This window comes from Oryzias latipes, chromosome 13 (assembly GCF_002234675.1).
Source record: "Oryzias latipes chromosome 13, ASM223467v1".
NCBI classification, from domain to species: Eukaryota; Metazoa; Chordata; class Actinopteri; order Beloniformes; family Adrianichthyidae; genus Oryzias; species Oryzias latipes.
Window position 1 is genome coordinate 19,621,925 of NC_019871.2, and position 19,521 is coordinate 19,641,445.

At 39.8% G+C, this 19,521-nt stretch overlaps 2 protein-coding genes across 5 annotated transcripts; both read right to left on the bottom strand.

Moving 5' to 3' along the window:
* Positions 1-593: 593 nt before the first annotated feature.
* LOC111948430 (uncharacterized protein K02A2.6-like) lies at positions 594-5,260 on the bottom strand. Of its 4 annotated transcripts, none has more exons than XM_023961558.1 (2): positions 2,617-5,260; positions 594-2,358 (listed from the first exon to the last, which is right to left on the bottom strand). In XM_023961558.1, the coding sequence occupies exons 1-2, from the start codon at positions 2,897-2,899 to the stop codon at positions 1,646-1,648; spliced, it is 996 nt and encodes a 331-aa protein (XP_023817326.1). In that variant the 5' UTR covers positions 2,900-5,260; the 3' UTR covers positions 594-1,645. The 4 variants fall into 3 exon arrangements, 1 of the variants encoding a protein (XP_023817326.1); XR_002874434.1 differs by having other exon boundaries at positions 594-2,101; positions 2,918-5,260; XR_002874433.1 differs by having other exon boundaries at positions 594-2,101.
* LOC111948493 lies at positions 5,178-11,359 on the bottom strand. The gene is made up of 3 exons (XM_023961868.1): positions 11,127-11,359; positions 5,654-6,389; positions 5,178-5,281 (listed from the first exon to the last, which is right to left on the bottom strand). Exons 1-3 carry the CDS (start codon positions 11,181-11,183, stop codon positions 5,178-5,180), a joined length of 897 nt encoding a protein of 298 aa, XP_023817636.1. The 5' UTR covers positions 11,184-11,359.
* Between the last annotated feature and the right edge of the window lie 8,162 nt (positions 11,360-19,521).

A 19,521-nucleotide genomic window follows, 5' to 3' on the forward strand; every position in this document is an offset into this window, starting at 1 on the left:
ACAGTCGAAAACTGACTGTTTTTTGAGCTTTTCTTTTTAATCTATTTATGTAACCATGAGATGGCGCACTCGGGACCAGTATAAGGCTCTTATTAGCCCGTCTGATCCTCGTTTATCCATCAGATTTGTAACAACATATTTTATAAAGATCAGTCATTTTTCAAAATAATTTGAAATAATAGTTTCATCACAAGATTAAATTAAAGCCATACTCTAAATAACTTTAAACGGGAACGTGAAACCGTTGCACGTATGCACCCCCCCCCCCTCTTTCTGGGAGTGCGCGTTTGAAGGATTGTCAATAAAGTTTTTTTTTTTTAAAGTGTTTTGTTCCGTGATAATACGGGAAACAATTTATCGACGGTACAAAAGACTTCTCTGACGAACATTGCAAAATTTGAAATACAACAAGATCTAAGGACACGACATGGTGAGAGAACGTAGCATACGACACTAGCAACGGTTGCTGTTTAATGTCTCTTTCCCTGCACAAACTCCACTGTAGACAATGGCTGTGTCCGAATTACCGCCCTAACCCCTATATAGTGCACTATATAGGGGTTAGGGCGGTAATTCGGACACAGCCAATGTCTGTTTTACCCTTGTCCAGGGGACCTTTTAATAAACTCCTTGCTTCGACATTACAAGTACACAGCCTTCACTTCCGGTGTTACACTCTCAACTCCCCGGTCGGAACCCAAAACTAAACAAGCAATTCCTATTGCTACATCCCTTTTCTTTTAAAAAATTAAATAACTCAGATTCTAACAGTATCCAACTTAAATATTCACATTTTTCAGGTTCTTCAAAATAAAGTTATTTTCTACCAAAATAAAATTATTTTCTCCCAAATAAAATTACATTCTTTTTTAATAACCATACATTCTGTTCTAATGGCTTTCTTCATTCCAAATAATATAACATTCTTTCTCCTTCTCTTTTTTTTTTTTTTTCAAAGAAAGTCTCTATAAACAAATAATAACATATTAACTGCAAACATAGTCTTTCAGGTATCCTGGCTGGTGAACAACACGTCCTGACTTGGTGGTGGTATTTTGTAGGTCTCCTTGGCTTCGGCCTGAGTCTAGCCTAACAGGTTCTGGTGTTGATGGTATTTTTAAGTCGACCTCCACAGCTCTTCTCAGATGTCGACGGTTCCTCCGCCATTGTCCATCTCCTCCTCATAGGATCGATCTCCAAGTGTTTTGCACACTCTCGCCTTGTCCCATAAGCCATGTGGTTCGAAAGGTTGAACTCTGACTGAGTCTCCTGGGTTCAAATTGTCCATGTCTCTTGCTGTGCGGTTGTAATATTTAGATTGTCTCTCCCTGTTCTTCGTCAGTCCTTGGTTGTTCTTTGTTACTTTTGGTTGTAAAAGACTGTCACTCATTGGAATGAGTGTTCTTGTTCTCCTGCTTAAAAGTCTCTGTGCTGGACTTGTGTCCAAGCCTTGTGTTGGAGTGTTTCTGTGATCTAATAAGGCCAAATATGGATCCTGTCCAGCCAGTTTGGCTTTTCTCATGAGTCTTTTTGCTGTTTTGACTGCAGACTCTGCCTTGCCATTGCTCTGAGGGTAACCAGGTGATGATGTCTTATGTTTAAAGTCCCATTTCTGGCTAAAGCTGGCAAACTCTGTTGAGCTGTACTATGGCCCATTGTCAGAAAAAACAACTTCTGGTATTCCCTGACGTGCGAAATGAGCTTTCAGTTTCCTAATCACAGTACTTGACTTAGTATCTGGTAGGTGATCAATGTCCCAGAAATTGGAATAGTAATCCACTGTAATTAGGTACTCTCTACCGTCAAAGTTGAACAAGTCTGTCCCAACTTTGGTCCATGGTCTGTCGGTCAGCTCATGTGGTCTTAGTGTCTCTTTTTGTTGTTTAGCGTCCACTTTTCTGCATATATCACATTTTGCGATATATTTTTTGATGTGGTCATTCATACCGTGCCAATAAATGCAGTCTCTGGCTCTTCTGAGGCATCCCTCTGTGCCGATATGTGTTGAGTGGATCCGCTGGGTTATTTCCGCCTGCAGCGCGTCTGGAATCACCACTCTTTCTCCTTTGAAGACCAGTCCATCCTGTGTACTCAGCTCGTCCTGCATAGATTGGAATTGGGTTATTTCTGTCGGCACCTCCTTTTTACAAGTTGGCCATCCCTTTTGTATTGTTTCTATCAGAATTTGTAGTTTATGGTCAGTTTTTGTTCCTGTGCGTATTTTTTCCATGCTCTCCGTTGAGACAGGTACATACTCTACCATGTTGACACATTCTGTCTCCAACTCTGTCTGACTTTTGTTGTTGCTTTCTTGTAGGTAGGCTCTACTCAAGGTATCGGCTAGCAGCATGTCTCGGCCTGGAACATAGGTTATGTTTATCTCATATTTCTGTAGTCTCAATAACATCCTTTGCAGTCTCTTAGGCGCTTGCATCAGTGGTTTTTTGAAAATGTTTTCGAGCGGCTTATGATCTGACTGCACTCTAACAAGACGACCGTATGTGTATTGGTGGAATTTTTCCATGCCAAATACAATGGCTAAGCACTCCTTTTCAATTTGTGCATAACCTCTTTCTGTGAGCGTTAATGCACGACTTGCAAATGCCACTGGCTTACCTTTTTGAGTCAGAGCAGCACCTAACCCCGTCTCACTGGCATCACACTGCAGTGTCAACTCCTCTTCTGGGCTGTAATATTTTAAAACTGGGACTTGTGTTATTTTTTCTTTCAGTCTTTTAAATGCATCTTCTTGCACATCTGACCATTCCCACAGGCTGTCTTTGTGAGTAAGTTGTCTCAGAGGTTCACAGTCATCTGATAAATGTTTGTAAAATTTTGCCAAATAGTTGATCATTCCTACCAGTCTCTGCACACCTTTAACATCCGTCGGTGCTGGCATCTCTTTGATTGCTCTCACCTTTTCCGGGTCAGCTCTCAGACCATCGGCTGTGAGCAGATGTCCAATGTATGGAACTTCTCTTCTCCTTAGTTTGAGTTTCTCCGCATTCAGTTTTATGTTTTTCTATCTGCATCTTTCTAGAAAAAGTCTCAGGTTTCTGTCATGATCTTTCTCCGCTTCCTCAGTTGTATCACCTTTTCCTGTGATCAGAATATCATCAGCGATGACGTATGTGCCAGGTAGGTTCTCCAATGCCTGCATCAGTCTGCGCTGAAAAACCTCTGGAGCTGGGCTGATCCCCATCGGCATCCTCAGCCAACGAAAACGACCAAATGGTGTTGCGAATGTTGTGAGCTGACTTGACTCCTCCGTGAGCTTTACATGCCAGAATCCATGTTTCACGTCACATACTGTGAAGACCTTAGCTTTTGACACATCTGGTAGTATGTCATCTATTGTCGGTAGTGGAAAATGACTTCGCTTTAACGCTTTGTTAAGCGGTCTTGGGTCAATACAGATTCTGGGTCTGCCATTCGGTTTCTGCACAGTCACCATACCACTGATCCATTCTGTACTGTGTTCCACAGGTGTTATGATCCGTCTGTCTTCAAGACTTTTCAGTTCTTCCTTCAGTGGTTTCATCATTGACACCGGGACTCTGCGTTTCGGCAGTTTAACAGGCTGCACTGTTGGGTCTATTTCCAGCTCATATTCACCTTTTAAGCATCCATCTCCTGTAAATACATCTTGAAATTCTGTTTTTATCTCCTCCAACAACCAGGTATTTTCTTCTGCAGGTGCTTTTGTCACTGAGCTGTCCAAAGCGTAGATGTTGTCATATTTGACTTGTATTAGCTTCATTGCTTCACTTGCTGATCTTCCAAGTAGAGGTGTTTTGCAGTCCTCTCCTACCACTTGGAACTCTACTTTGTATTTTTTATTGTTTTTTGGATTAACCATTTTGACTTTACATTTTCCTAATGGACACAACTTTGACTTGTTGTACATCACTAGCACCTTATCCGTGTGCTCCATTTTTACGTTCGGGTTCAACAGGTTAATGGGAATGACGTTGCATGTTGCACCACAGTCGATCTGAAACTGTACCAGGCTGTTGTCAATCATCATGCCTGCAAAAAGCTGTTCCTTCTTTTTCCCGACTCCTTCATCAAACTGGTTCACTTCTTCAGCAGTTTGTGTTATGGCTGTGACTGTCAGTATGTCCTCACCTGAGTCTGAATCTTGCTCTGTCACTGTGTGGACCGTTTTTCTTTTTTCTCTCGGAGTGTTTTCCTTCCTGACGGTTTTACTCCTGCATGTTATGGCAAAATGATTTTCTCTGCCACACTTTTTACAGTTTTTTCCATATGCTGGGCATTTTGATTTGATTCTTTCATGTGTTCTTCCACAATATCTGCAGGAAATCCCTCTCTCTTGACTTTTCTTCTCTTTTTGTCTTATTACATGTAACTCTTCTAATGTCTGTCCTGTTATGGTTTTGTTGTATTCTCTTGAAATCTCCATTGCTCTGCATATATCCAGACATTTGTCTAATGTGAGATTCTCTTCTCTGAGCAGCCGTTCTCTCCAACTGGAGCTGCTTGTCCCACAGACAATCCTGTCTCTGATCAATGAGTCTCTTAATTGTCCAAAGTTGCAGGTACTTGCTAGCATTCTCAGGTCTGTAACATATTTATCAATATTTTATCCCAGAGCCTGATTGCGTGCAAAAAATCTGTATCTTTCAACTGTTTCATTAACTTTGGGATTACAGTGTTCATCTATTTTAGCCATCAGACCACTCACTGTTACTCTTGACTCAGCTCCGATGAGCGTTCCACAGAGCTCTCTTCCTCGTTCCCCGATGAGATAGTAAAACAGCTTCACTCTTGCCTTTTCCTCCGTGTCTGGCAGAGCTAGTTCCGTGTAGAGTGTAAACTCTTCTTTCCATGTTTTCCATGCTTTCGGAAGGTTTGCTGCGTCCATACTCCATTGTGCAGGTGGTTTTAATCCATCCATCTTTTATACTTTCTGTCGTGCTGCTGTCTTCGGCGTCTGTCCTGCCGCTTCAAGCCGTTAGCACCCACGCGGCTAACTAGCTTAGCCTAGCTTAACGGGACGGTCCGCTCCGCTTCTTCTTCACTCACGCACCGGGTGTGTCGTTCGAAGCACCGCTGCCACCATGTTTAATGTCTCTTTCCCTGCACAAACTCCACTGTAGACAATGTCTGTTTTACCCTTGTCCAGGGGACCTTTTAATAAACTCCTTGCTTCGACATTACAAGTACACAGCCTTCACTTCCGGTGTTACACTCTCAACTCCCCGGTCGGAACCCAAAACTAAACAAGCAATTCCTATTGCTACAGTTGCTAAGGATCTTCCTGACGACATGGTGAGAGAACGTAGCATACGACACTAGCAACGGTTGCTAAGGATCTTCCTGACGCCGTAGTTAGACGACATGGGATAAGGACAATGACAAAGATAAAGTTTAAGGATAAAGCAAGCATATACATCACAAAGTTAATACAAAGTAATAATCAAAGAATCATGGGCATGCAGAAGATATTGCTTAGTAATACATAGACATGAACCAATGTAAAATGAACTCGTTCAATAGACATAGACAATGAGCCCAAAGCATAGACAGTGGACGCAAAAACACGATCAGTAGACATAGACAATGGACCAAAGACATAACAGTAGACGCAAAAACACATTTTGATATTTTTGGCACAAATGGAACCTCATACCGATGTGGCCCCGGTAGTACACGTTCTGTCCCGCAGCTCTCGCTTTCTCCATTTTGGGCCAGACAGCAGCTCTTGCTTCTCGGTCAGCTTTGCAGAAATCCTGCTTGAAGAAGATTCCCAGCTCTTGACAAACCCTTGCATCCTTAGAAACCTTCCAGAAGATGTCGCGGTAGTGCCTCATGGAGAACTGGATGATGATTTGGCGGTGCCTCCCGGTTTCTTTCCTCCCCAGCCGATGTACTGTATCCACAACCATTTCCAACACCGATGTGTGCTGTGGGGCGATCTTTGCCAGGATCTCCAGGACTTCTTTGCGGGTGTTTTCCTCGGTTTTTTCTTTCAAACCTTGTAACTTCAGGTTCCAGCGCCGTTTATATCGCTCCATCTCCACCACCCTCTCTCTTAAGTCATCATTTTCTTTCCTCAGCACAGAAACTTCTTTTCCCAGATTGTGCACTTTGGATTTACAGTCCTTTATATCAGCAGCGTTTACCTCAGTGATCTTCGTCAGATTAGCCAGAATCACAGAGTTTTCCCGAAGTCTGCCGTCAAAGTCGTCAAATCTCGCCGTCAGTTTTTCGATGGCGGCAGTTAATGCTGACAACTCGGCATCACTTTTGTTAGAGACGACTACCTTGTTAGGTGGAACGGAGGGTTTGGTGGGTGTAACCGGGGTTTTCCTTTTAGTAGACAGCGAGGAAACTTCCATGGCGTATTCGTGGTCATGTGTTGTCATCTCAGTTCGGTAAAGTTAGAAAGATATTCACAGATTCGGACTTCCGTCCTCAATAACTCCTCCGATAAACGTTCAATCGTGACAGCAAGTATCTCAATCCTTTCGTATTAACACAGAGAGTGAACTACAAATGCATTTCAAAAGAAAAAAGATCGCTTTTTTTGCCTTTTGATCAAAATTGTTCTCTTCGAGCTGTGAATGCAGACACGCAGCGAGCCGGCAGCCAAGGGACCGTCAACAAAGTGCAACCTCTGTGAAACACCATTCTGTAAAAATCAATACTCTTTTGAAAAGTGAATACATATCTACATTTATGTGAACTGGTAATGAAGATCTGTGAGCATATTCATGCTAAAATAAATATTTTGTGTGAAAGTCCATCTTTATCATATTTTGTTGCACATATTTTTCACATTTTGATAGAGATATGAATTATAATTAAAGTGATTAATAGCTCTGAAAATACTGACGCTACAGTCACCAAACTTTCCTTACTGACTAATCATGACCTTATTGTCCGACTACAACAAAGACTTGGTCAGAAAACCGCTTTGTTTATGTTTTTCTATTAGTCATATAGAAATATGGATCATATTCAGTCAAAAATCCTCAATAGCTCTGAAAATACTGAAGCTACAGCCACCAAACCGTCTGTACTGACTAATCATGACCTAATTGACCGACTACAACAATCATTTGATCAGAAACTCACTTTATGGGGGGGTGGGGATTCTATATATTGGATATATGAATCATATTTGGTATCAATTGTTTAATAGCTCTGAAAATACTAAAGCTACAGTCACGAAACTGTCTGTACTGACTAATCATGACCTTAATGTTCAACTACATTAAAGATGTGTTCAAAGAACCGCTTTGTTTATTTTTTGGGAATTTTCATATAGAAATACGGATCATATTCGGTCAAAAATCCTCAATAGCTCTGAAAATACTAAAGCTACAGTCACCAAACTTTCCTTACTGATTAATCGTGACCTTATTGTCCGACTACAACAAAGACTTGGTCAGAAAACCGCTTTGTTTATGGTTTTGTATTAGTCATATAGAAATATGGATCATATTCGGTCAAAAATCCTCAATAGCTCTGAAGATACTGAAGCTTCAGTCACCAAACTTTCTGTACTGACTAATCATGACCTTATTGACCGACTACAACAAAGACTTGGTCAGAAATGAACTTTGTTTATGGTTTTGTATTTTTCATATAGAAATATGGATCATATTCGGTCAAAAATCCTCAATAGCTCTGAAAATACTGAAGCTTCAGTCACCAAACTTTCTGTACTGACTAATCATGACCTTATTGACCGACTACAACAAAGATTTGATCAGAAATATCCCCTTTGTTTATTTCTGGGGAATTTCTTATTTTGAAATACGGATCATATTCGGTCAAAAATCCTCAATAGCTCTGAAGATACTGAAGCTACAGCCACCAAACCGTCTGTACTGACAAATCATGACCTTATTGACCGACTACAACAAAGATTTGATCAGAAATTCACTTTGTTTATTTCTGGGGAATTTCTTATTTTGAAATACGGATCATATTTGGTCAAAAACGCTCAATAGCTCTGAAGATGCTTAAGTTACAGTCCCCAAACTTCCTGTACACACTAATCATGTCCCGATTCTCCCACTACCACAGAGATTTAGTCAAAAATTCACTTTGTTCTTTTTTAAGAATGAAAAATAATTTGTCAATTACACTCATTTGCTCATGAAATACAATTAATGCAGTCCTCAATAGTCCTCATTTTTTATTATACCATCTTACTACTACAACCTGTTTCTTTCTTTATTTTTTATGGTATCTCAATTATTCGTATATTGATCATCATTGGCCCATGACATTTAATTAGTTCTGCTTATAGTTTAATTACAGTAAACAACTCTTTCCCATTTATTTATACCAAACCACTAAAGAAAATGGTGAAAGAAAATCACTTTCAGTAGCTGTTAGAAATGATTTATTAGGAGAAAATATAATGCAATTAGGGCTGCACGATATGAAGAAAACTCGCGATATGCGATATTAGTAATTAATATTGCGATATCGATATAATTTGCGGTATATAAACAATTAGCAAAACAACCAAAAATATTATTCCCATTCCATTACAACAGTTTAAAAATTATACTACAAATGACCCTTGTTGACGTAGGAGGCGAACATACAACATAATAGGGCGCCATCCAATTAGTTAACAACGTGAAGGGGTCCATCTGATTGGTCAAATGCAGAAAGGGATTCTTTCAGTCAATTAAACACTTCAAGCTGCCATAGGATTGTTTGGCCACATCTAAGGTAACCATTTATTGCAAATTTGCTGTCTTTTGCGATATGCATATTGCACAGCTTGAAATTGCGATAACGATAAATTTGCGGTATATTGTGCAGGTCTAAATGCAATGTAGACCCAATAAATAAATAAAAACTGTCCTTAGTTATACTAGTATTCAAACAAACAGACTTGAACAAAACATTGTCAGTGAACTAAATTGTATAATTATATTCCAATATAAAGAATTCCCAAAAAATAAACAAAGTGAATTTCTGATCAAATCTTTGTTGTAGTCGGTCAATAAGGTCATGATTAGTCAGTAAGGAAAGTTTGGTGACTGTAGCTTTAGTATTTTCAGAGCTATTGAGGATTTTTGACCGAATATGATCCATATTTCTATATGACAAATCCAAAACCATAAACAAAGTTCATTTCTGACCAAGTCTATGTTGTAGTCTGATAATAAGGTCATGATTAGTCAGTACAGAATGTTTGGTGACTGAAGCTTCAGTATCTTCAGAGCTATTGAGGATTTTTGACCGAATATGATCCATATTTCTATATGAAAAATACAAAACCATAAACAAAGCGGTTTTCTGACCAAGTATTTGTTGTAGTCGGACAATAAGGTCATGGTTAATCAGTAAGGAAAGTTTGGTGACTGTAGCTTCAGTATCTTCAGAGCTATTGAGGATTTTTGACCGAATATGATCCATATTTCTATATGAAAAATACAAAACCATAAACAAAGCGGTTTTCTGACCAAGTATTTGTTGTAGTCGGACAATAAGGTCATGGTTAATCAGTAAGGAAAGTTTGGTGACTGAAGCTTCAGTATTTTCAGAGCTATTGAGGATTTTTGACCGAATATGATCCGTATTTCTATATGAAAATTCCCAAAAAATAAACAAAGCGGTTCTTTGAACACATCTTTAATGTAGTTGAACATTAAGGTCATGATTAGTCAGTACAGACAGTTTCGTGGCAGTAGCTTCAGTATTTTCAGAGCTATTAAACAATTTATACCAAATATGATCCATATTTCAAAATAAGAAATTCCCCAAAAAAAAAAAAAGTGAATTTTTGACCAAATATTTGTTGTAGTCGGTCAATTAGGTCATGATTAGTCAGTGCAGACAGTTTGGTGACTGTAACTTTAGTATTTTCAGAGCTATTGACGATTTTTGACCAAATATGATCCGTATTTCAAAATAAGAAATTCCCCAGAAATAAACAAAGTGAATTTCTGATCAAATCTTTGTTGTAGTCGGTCAATAAGGTCATGATTAATCAGTAAGGAAAGTTTGGTGACTGAAGCTTCAGTATTTTCAGAGCTATTGAGGATTTTTGACCGAATATGATCCGTATTTCTATATGAAAATTCCCAAAAAATAAACAAAGCGGTTCTTTGAACCCCTCTTTAATGTAGTTGAACATTAAGGTCATGATTAGTCAGTACAGACAGTTTGGTGGCAGTAGTTTCAGTATTGTCAGAGCTATTAATCAATTTATACCAAATATGATCCGTATTTCAAAATAAAGAATTCCCAAAAAATAAAAAAAGTGAATTTTTGACCAAATCTTTGTTGTAGTCGGTCAATAAGGTCATGATTAATCAGTAAGGAAAGTTTGGTGACTGAAGCTTCAGTATTTTCAGAGCTATTGAGGATTTTTGACCGAATATGATCCATATTTCTATATGAAAAATACAAAACCATAAACAAAGTTCATTTCTGACCAAGTCTTTGTTGTAGTCGGTCAATAAGGTCATGATTAGTCAGTACAGAAAGTTTGGTGACTGAAGCTTCAGTATCTTCAGAGCTATTGAGGATTTTTGACTGAATATGATCCATATTTCTATATGACTAATACAAAACCATAAACAAAGCTAATTTCTTACCAAGTCTTTGTTGTAGTCGGACAATAAGGTCATGTATACTTAGTACAGAAAGTTTGGGGACTGAAGTTTCAGTACTTTTAAAAGCTATTGATCACTTTAGTTATGATTCGTGTTCTAATAAATGTGAAAAATATGTGCAATAAAATATAAGAAAGACACACAAAATATTTATTTTAGCATGAATATGCTCACAGATCTTCGTTACCAGTTCACATAAATGTAGATATGTATTCACTTTTCAAAAGAGTATTGATTTTTACAGAATGGTGTTTCACAGAGGTTGCACTTTGTTGACGGTCCCTTGGCTGCCGGCTCGCTGCGTGTCTGCATTCACAGCTCGAAGAGAACAATTTTGATCAAAAGGCAAAAAAAACGATATTTTTTCTTTTGAAATGCATTTGTAGTTCACTCTCTGAGTTAATACAAAAGGATTGAGATACTTGCTGGTATATTTGAACGTTTATCAGAAGAGTTATTGAGGCCGGAAGTCCGAATCTGTGACTATGTTTCTAACTTTACCGAACTTGTCATCTCTGGGTTTTTGGATGCGGGAGTCGGCTTCTCCGATACAGGCTTTTCCCGTGGCATTCTAGGAGCTCTTAATATTGCTGTTGTTATTTTTCTCACTTCGTTCTTGTCTCTTTACAGTGGTAAGACTTGAGAGTAATACAAAAAAAGCAAAACTAGTTCAGCAGTTTGAAAATGAGGTCAAAAGGGACATTTTGGGACCGGACCGTAGCAGCTCACAAAAAGTTGACCGCACGGACCGCCATCTTAGCTCCTCCCCTCTCCAACCAATAAGTTATATTGCTAGAGGAGACACGCCCGCTTGGGAAGCCTGGCCGACGGTGGCGGAACGCGACGCCATCTTGGTGAGGTCGACCGTGCCGACCGTATATATATATATATATATATATATATACACATCATTTGTTGTTGTTAAATAAGAGAAACAAGATAGATGGTCTGGGGAAGTCGACGACCGGTTCCTTAGTCTTGGAGGTGTTGAGCTGTAAGTTGTTTTTGTGGCTCCAGACAACAAAATCATCCACCAGGCTCCTGTACTCCTCCTCGTCGCCACAGATACACCCCACGATGGCTGTGTCATCTGCGAACTTCTGGATGTGACACGTGTCCGAGTTGTAGCAGAAGTCCGCGGTGTACAGGGTGAAGAGGAAAGGGGAAAGTATATGGAGTTAATTCAGTCTCAATAATCAGAAATGCACACAACCGGTTTTACAAATGCACACGCTCCGATTCAATATGGAGTTAATTCAGTCTCAATAATCAGAAATGCACACAACCGGTTTTACAAATGCACACGCTCCGATTCACAAATGTCATTTTATGCAAACGTGAAAAATAAATTCGGAAATACACACCCTGTGTTTCACAAACACACAGATTGTGTTTCACACATGCACACTAAATGTTTTACAAATGCACAATAAGTGTTTCTCACAAATGTGCACACTGTATTTCACAAAAACATTTTAGAAATTCACAATAAATGTATCAAAAATGCACAGTAAGTGCTTCACAAACATGATTTTTAGGTACACATGTGATGTGAACTCACAGATCATTCGAACTGCAGACTGTGCATTCAAAATCCCGTTCTCGTTTGTGAATCTCCCCGTGTGTGTGAGAGATTTTTCTACGGTGAATATTGAGACTCATCTGACGGAGCGGGTCAACTAATGTCACCATTGGCTAGTGAATCTGTCAATCAAACTCATCGGCAAAGCAGGCGGGTTCGCTTTTAGCCAATCGAATGGCCCCTTACACTCCTCACTTTCAAAGTGACGAGGGAGGGAGCTGTTCAGCACAGCAGTTGAAAGGACGCGGGCGGCAAACATGGCGGAGAGGTCTTCTGAACGGGATCAGTCTCAGCCCGTAAGTAATGCATTTATTTGATCATTCCCTCGTTGTGCGTCCTGTAATGTTATTGAATACTAAGTTGAAGCGTTCTCCTTTGCCAAGTGACATGTGTGAATGCTTTATGAACACTGCAGCCGAGTCGTTTGCAGAGTACCCCCACCGCAAATTAGCTCAGCTTTGTTTTGCTTAGCCTGTGCAAGTTGTGGCTGCCTGTGAGTGTGAGTGAAGTTCAGCTAGCGTCTATAGCCAATGATCTGTAGGTTCTTAACATGATTCAGATAGAACTAAGGGGAAAAGCATGCCGGATTTACAGCAGCAAAGAAAGTTTAATAAAAAGTATTGATTTGGAGACGGCGATTTGTTTAAACACTGATGCTATGCTATGCTAACTAGCTAGTTGTTCCGTGTGCTGCCTTTATGTAAACGCGATCCGGGTTAAAGTTAGACACAGCATTTTCACAGCCCAGACTTTAAGACGGGGTGGACTGTGCAACAAAGTTAATTCATATGACATTCATGAAAACGGCATTTTTTAAATATAGCAGTCATGAATCCACTGTTGAATGAAAGAAGCCTCATTAAGTTTCTAACGTTAGAACCCGTATTCATTGTGATGACCAGCCCTGTGAGATTGTGTCAGAGTGTCAGCCACTAAAATCCCCGTATCTTTACTTCCAATGACGTAATGACAAGAATCCCAAACATTATGTTTTTAGGCTGTTTTGTAGTCGATAAGTAGTCACAGAAAGGGTGGATGGGAGAAATCAGCTGTCAACAGTGATTTGAGTAGAAGTTACTGTAAGTATTACACACAGGCTTCCTGTGATCAGTGTCTTGTCTCTGATTTTTTTAAAGGTGTTCTTTACTACAAGCTCAAGTAATCATAGCAAGAGTGTTTTAAAAAAATTCCCCTTTCATATATTTGAAAATTATGTAATTTAAGATAAGACAGCTAAATGATCTAATCCATGTTTGTTGTGTTTTTATTTATTCTCTAGGAATTACTGAAGCGTGACAGCGTGACAATCTTTTGTTCCTCGTGCCATCAGGCAATACAACTCTCTGGCAGGGCATCTTACAAGTAATTTCTTTTAATTTTACCCACTGATTTTCCAATTATTTACCTTTTTTTATCAATCTTTTTATTTTGTGATATTTCTATTTGTAATGCATGTGTGTGTATGTGTTTTTTTAAGATGGCCGTTTTAAAAAAATTTCCTCAGGGAATATTAAATACCCTTCTATTCTATTCTATTTCATATTTTATCATCCTATTGTATTACTGTTTTACCTGTCAATTGGGAATTTAGCATTTTTGCCGCCGTAAACATCTGTCAGTTGAAAGTATTTGTACTTGTATTCCTTGTATCCTGTACCTGAGAAGATAGCAGACAACAACTGTGCAGACACCCACTTGGCCTTCTTCGGTGACGCTGTGAACGTTTATGGCTTTCCTCTGAGGTATTCATGTCATTCATAAAGAAATATTTTATTCACATATCAGGCAGTATAAGTACTTGGTTATTTGTACAAAAATAAAATTACTTTTTTTAGACTCCTCTCCATAAACAAAGGCAACTCTAAAACTCTTTCCCCTCATGAATAACATTTTACCCCCCCTTAACAGTCTCTCTCACCTCATTTTTTCCCCAGTGATACATGTAACCCACTCCTGCAATTTTTTAACCTAGAAATTCTACTTATTGGCATCATACATAAGAACATTACATTTTAAACTGATGTGTACCGTATTGGCGATGCATTTGTAATTATGTGTTTGAGACATGATTTTCATGTTATTGTCAGGGTGAGAGGAGATCACGGAGGAGAAAATGTGGGCATAGCCGAGTTAATGCTCACAGTACGTACAACTGACACAAACGGGTTCATTGTGGGAAAAGTGTACACACAATCAACGGTGAGTTGAACCTAGTTTTAGAAGCTTTAATATATACACAGGGCTCCAGACTGCGTCCATTTGGTCGCATTTTGCGACCAAAATTTGAGAGTGTGCGACTGAATTTTACACCCAGTTGCACATGTGCTACCAGTAAATTTGCCTCCTCCACCCTCCGTATTTTTTATACATTAAACATGAAAGGAGCACGTCAATGATCGATGAAATGAGAGATGAAATCATCAATGAGACGCGAGCGCACACGCACGCAGGCAGACACACACACTCGCGCGAATACTCATGAGACTGGAGCACACGCGAGCACACACTCGCGTTTCATTGAGTGATGCCTGAGGCGGCCAATGCGTCTGAGAAGAATAGGGAAAGTCACTGCAAGTGGCTAAAATATGTGGAGGGGCGGGGCCTAGAGATAATCGAGTGCACGTAAACATCCATGGGAAGGAAACAGAGACAAATATCATCACAACCTGATATGTGCGTCTGAGCTATGAGCAAGCGAACTATTGATTCGTTCTTCCGACCTGCAGCTAGTGTACCAGTGACAGAGTGTACAGCAGGGGTCTCAAACTCGCATGAAGTCGAAGCTGCAGCGAGACTGAAAGAGACCAGGAATTAGGAGTTGTCCTTAACATTCAATTTCGTTTTAATATGCCTCTCCCCCTAAGTATGAGCTGTGATATTACATCTTCTATAATTATTTTAATGTTTTGTAATGGATGTAGCCTTTTTTTAATCAGTTGGTATTTTAAATTATTTTAATTGATCAGTGAACTACAAAAAACCCATCAGGACGCATGTCCCATAATGCATTGTTTTGTAGTCTGTAGGGCAGCTTTTAGTCAGTTCAATACTAAATTTCCAGCTGCGTTCGCTCTGATTGGTGTCTTGCTCTCACCCCTTTCTCGGGATATTTTTGTTTTGATTGACAGGTGATGTTGGAGCAAAAACAAAAATATACGTCACACACCAGGTGATCTGTGCAGTGTTGCGTCCATCTGGGTGATCTCAAACACGCTTATTGTGCATCTTGGCTGAACCTATTTGGTGTCACCAACATGAATTTCCATCCTCTAATATTTACATACATTTAAGTATTGTTTGAAACTGTGAAATTACGAAAGGTTACTACGGTAATCACTTGTTACTAAAAACTTTTTTTATTCTAAATGTATGGTATTTTTTTTACTATTTTTACTTAGTTGTACTGTCGTGACAGCGATGGTGCTGTCAGTTTACCTTCATGTTGCATCTTCAAAAGTGCAGAATAAAATATGACACTGAATTAGAAACAGCACATTGTAATTTCTGCATCTATTATTAAAGTATTTATTTGTAATACAGTGGAAATTAGTAGATTTGGTTAGAATGTTGATTTACGGTATGCGCCCCTAAATTTTCTGGTTGTGCCCCTAAAATTTTCAGTTAGGGGCCACTATGCTCCTAGTGAAAAAAGTTAGTCTGGAGCCCTGATACATAAAAGTGAATGATGTATTAAAAATAAATCTGACAATATAATATTTCTTTTTGCTTTTTTCCAAATACAGGATTGAGCTCCTCTGGTGTGATGTCTTCGTGAGTGTTACTGGTTTATATTACAACATCCTGCACTCTCCTGAGGACCAAGACTTGCTCAATATCAGTCACATCACGTATTCTGCTGCCATTACATTTTTCTACCACGCATTCAGGCCAGTTTGGATGTCTTTAGTGACGCGTGGGACACCCATCCAATCAGGACGGAGCAAAGCATGACACCAAATCAGCTGTGGCAGTTGGGCTTGACCCAGAACCCTGTTTCTGATCCCCGGGTAAATGCTTTATTTAATCTCACTGTACTGGACAACTGATTTGTGTGCAGTTTGACTAAAGTGGAAAGTATCAAGAAGAGTATCATGAAATCATAATGACTACAGTGAATTTTCATCGAAAATGAATGAAAAGGATTATTGTTGTGTGGTGCAAACAATTTCCCTAAATTGTTTGTTTGTAGGAAGAATAGCACATCTGCAAGTTCAAAATGCATCACAATGCATGGCCTTATGAGCCATCAGATGTACTAATGTCACTACTTTGTTAAGGTTCACTTATTTGCAAATTATAAACAGTTATGGAGATATGAGGTCTGCCTGCAAGCAACAGTATAAGTTATTATTAGTCGGTCACTGTTCCTACATAATCTAAAACACAAAAAAACAGTGCTGTTCATAAACAGTATCTTTTTTTTTTTTTTTTTGTCAGGGTATGCTGGTTCCAGAGATTGAATGGGAGGAGAGTGGATCCATGGCTGAACCTCATCCTGGGATCAATGTCCCGGTATGGGACAGTCCTCTTTTGGGTCCACAAATGTTGGAACTGCAAGACGACATCAATCCATTGTGGAATTCACACCGTTTGGGAGTGGACCTACATCTTTACTGTCCAGTGTGTTTAGAACTTAATTTAGGCGACATAATTACATACAGAAGAAGAGAGACTGAGGGGAGCAAGACAGAGTTCAAATCAATACTGCTGTATTGTTCAAGGGACTTCATTGTATGTAAGGAAGTTATGAAAATTAGTTCCAGTTTAAATAAAATTCAAATCAGTAGAGATCCCACATTTGCTTAAATTTTGATGTTTTAATCTGTCCATGTTTTCACTGAATTTTACTCTGCAATAAAGGGTGAATGTTTGCAGTTTGTTGTTCTATGACCATCTTTTGTTGTGTAGTATTTAACCAGCTATAAAACCCAGAGAGATGAGGATCTTTTTTGCAAGGGTGACCTGGCCAAGAGGTGTATATGTATATGGTTACAATATAAAATCAATGACATTTGAGTTATTAAAAAAATAAAATTAAGGTCAAGCAAAGTGACCTCGGGCTGAGCAGGGGAGGTGTGTTGGGTATCTGTGATTGACAGTGAGATGAACTTGAGGTAATGTAGTCCCACTGCGTGGTACGGAGCAAAGTGATGCCAGTTTCTCCACAAAACCTGTGGAAGTTGAAGATTTTTCTCCTCCACCTTCATATGATCAAAACCGTGTCTGAGTGTTGAAATGACGCTAGCATGAAAGCTAAGAGAATAACGTACAAACAATCCCGAGTGAAACATTCATTTTTAATCTAATGACCAGTACAAAGTTCGATGGATTCAATGTCAACTGCATTCAACCACTGTTGCCTTGCTTCCAGGTCCACTGAAAAGTTGCACAAGCCAGTAATTTTTGACAACCGAAGGCAATAAACCGACAAGCCATGCTAAGGCTAACACGCTAACGACCGACTGGTCCAGAATCAAAAAAGGGCGGGGCTTTTGCCACCCGCAGAAAGCGTAGAGAAAGTGTAAGGGGCCATTCGATTGGCTAAAAGCGAACCCGCCTGCTTTGCCGATGAGTTTGATTGACAGATTCACTAGCCAATGGTGACATTAGTTGACCCGCTCCGTCAGATGAGTCTCAATATTCACCGTAGAAAATTCTCTCACACACACGGGGAGATTCACAAACGAGAACGGGATTTTGAATGCACAGTCTGCAGTTCGAATGATCTGTGAGTTCACATCACATGTGTACCTAAAAATCATGTTTGTGAAGCACTTACTGTGCATTTCTGATACATTTATTGTGAATTACTAAAATGTTTTTTGTGAAACACAGTGTGCACATTTGTGAGAAACACTTATTGTGCATTTGTAAAACATTTAGTGTGCATTTGTGAAACACAATCTGTGTGTTTGTGAAACACAGGGTGTGTATTTCCGAATTTATTTTTCACGTTTGCATAAAATGACATTTGTGAATCGGAGCGTGTGCATTTGTAAAACCGGTTGTGTGCATTTCTGATTATTGAGACTGAATTAACTCCATAAAAGTACAGTCCCCTGTGGAGCTCCCACGTTGCTGACCACAGTGTCAGATGTGATGTCCTTCAGCCTGACGTACTGTGGTCTGTCGGTGAGGTAGCTGGAAATCCAAGCAACCAGGCACGGGTCCACTCGCATACTGGAGAGTTTTTCCTGGAGTACAAGGGGCTGGATGGTGTTGAAGGCACTGGAAAAGTCCAGGAAAGTAATCCTTACAGTGCCTTTTCCCTTGTCCAGATGCGAGTGTGCTCTGTGTAGGAGGAAGAGGATGGCATCCTCTACTCCAGGGGTCGGGAACCTATGGCTCGCGAGCCATATATGGCTCTTTTGATGGTCACATGTGGCTCGCAGACAAATCTTTAATTATACTTTTTTTTTTTCATTAGACCAGTCCTCGGCGCGATGCGATGCCAGAGGCGCGCAGTAGTAGCGGTGCTTAGAGAGAGAAATCTGCGCCAGCGCTATCAGTTACTATTATCTATTATTTCACAGAGTTTGTACCAGCTGAAAACCTGTGAATTGCCGTGCCTAAAACTGCGCGCTCCCGTCTCTGAGAAAGAGCGCGCAGTTGCGGAGACGGGATGTGTGAGGAAGAAAGCAGAGGGTGGGGGTGAGGGGTTGTGGGGACCGGCAGCAGGTGAATCGCGCTGGGATTGTAAAAACGTAAAACCCGCTGCCTGTCACTCACTGTAGCGTGTGAGTGTGTGTTTGGCTCCAGGTCTGCATGTGAGCAGTCTTTGTCACATCTAAAGAACATTCAGACCTATGATCACATTTAAAGTCTCAACGCCTGCATGAAGCAGAAACTCACCACGTATCAACCAGACTAGACCATCAGCAAAACTACCACGAGAAATACTCATCATTTATTAGCAACAGCATAACAATGTTATTAAAAAGAATCCACAGACTTATTGTACTTTAAAAATGTTGAAATTACATCAAATGCACACATTCACTTGTATATTTAGTTTTAAATATATTGTCGCGGACAGAGTTTAACTTGGCTGTTGGGTCGCCTGAGTTCTGGAACGCACCAAGCAGAGATCTGATTGGCCCTCAGTTCTGTCGCTCAGCCTGTTGTTAGGTAATTTGGACCAATGGGGTTCAGCTATGGGCCAAATAAGGGAAATGGGAGGGCTGGAGCGGGAGCAGGTGAATATAAAGTTGGGAGAAGCGCTCTCATCTCGCTGGAGAGATTCAGAAGTTGCTGAATTAATTGTACGGCGTTTGTTGTGGTCTGCAGTAACCAGAATAAAGAACCTTAAAAGAGGTTAAGACTCTG

Coding starts and splice junctions, on each gene's coding strand:
- LOC111948430 (XM_023961558.1), bottom strand. CDS start 2,899: ATGCCAGCACCGACGGATGTTAAAGGTGTGCAGAGACTGGTAGGAATG. Junction 2,359..2,616: donor TGCTGCTCTGACTCAAAAAG/GTAAGCCAGTGG, acceptor CCTATGTTCCAG/GCCGAGACATGCTGCTAGCC.
- LOC111948493 (XM_023961868.1), bottom strand. CDS start 11,183: ATGCCACGGGAAAAGCCTGTATCGGAGAAGCCGACTCCCGCATCCAAA. Junction 6,390..11,126: donor CCGCATCCAAAAACCCAGAG/ATGACAAGTTCG, acceptor TACCGAACTGAG/ATGACAACACATGACCACGA. Junction 5,282..5,653: donor GTACTACCGGGGCCACATCG/GTATGAGGTTCC, acceptor CCATGTCGTCAG/GAAGATCCTTAGCAACTGTA.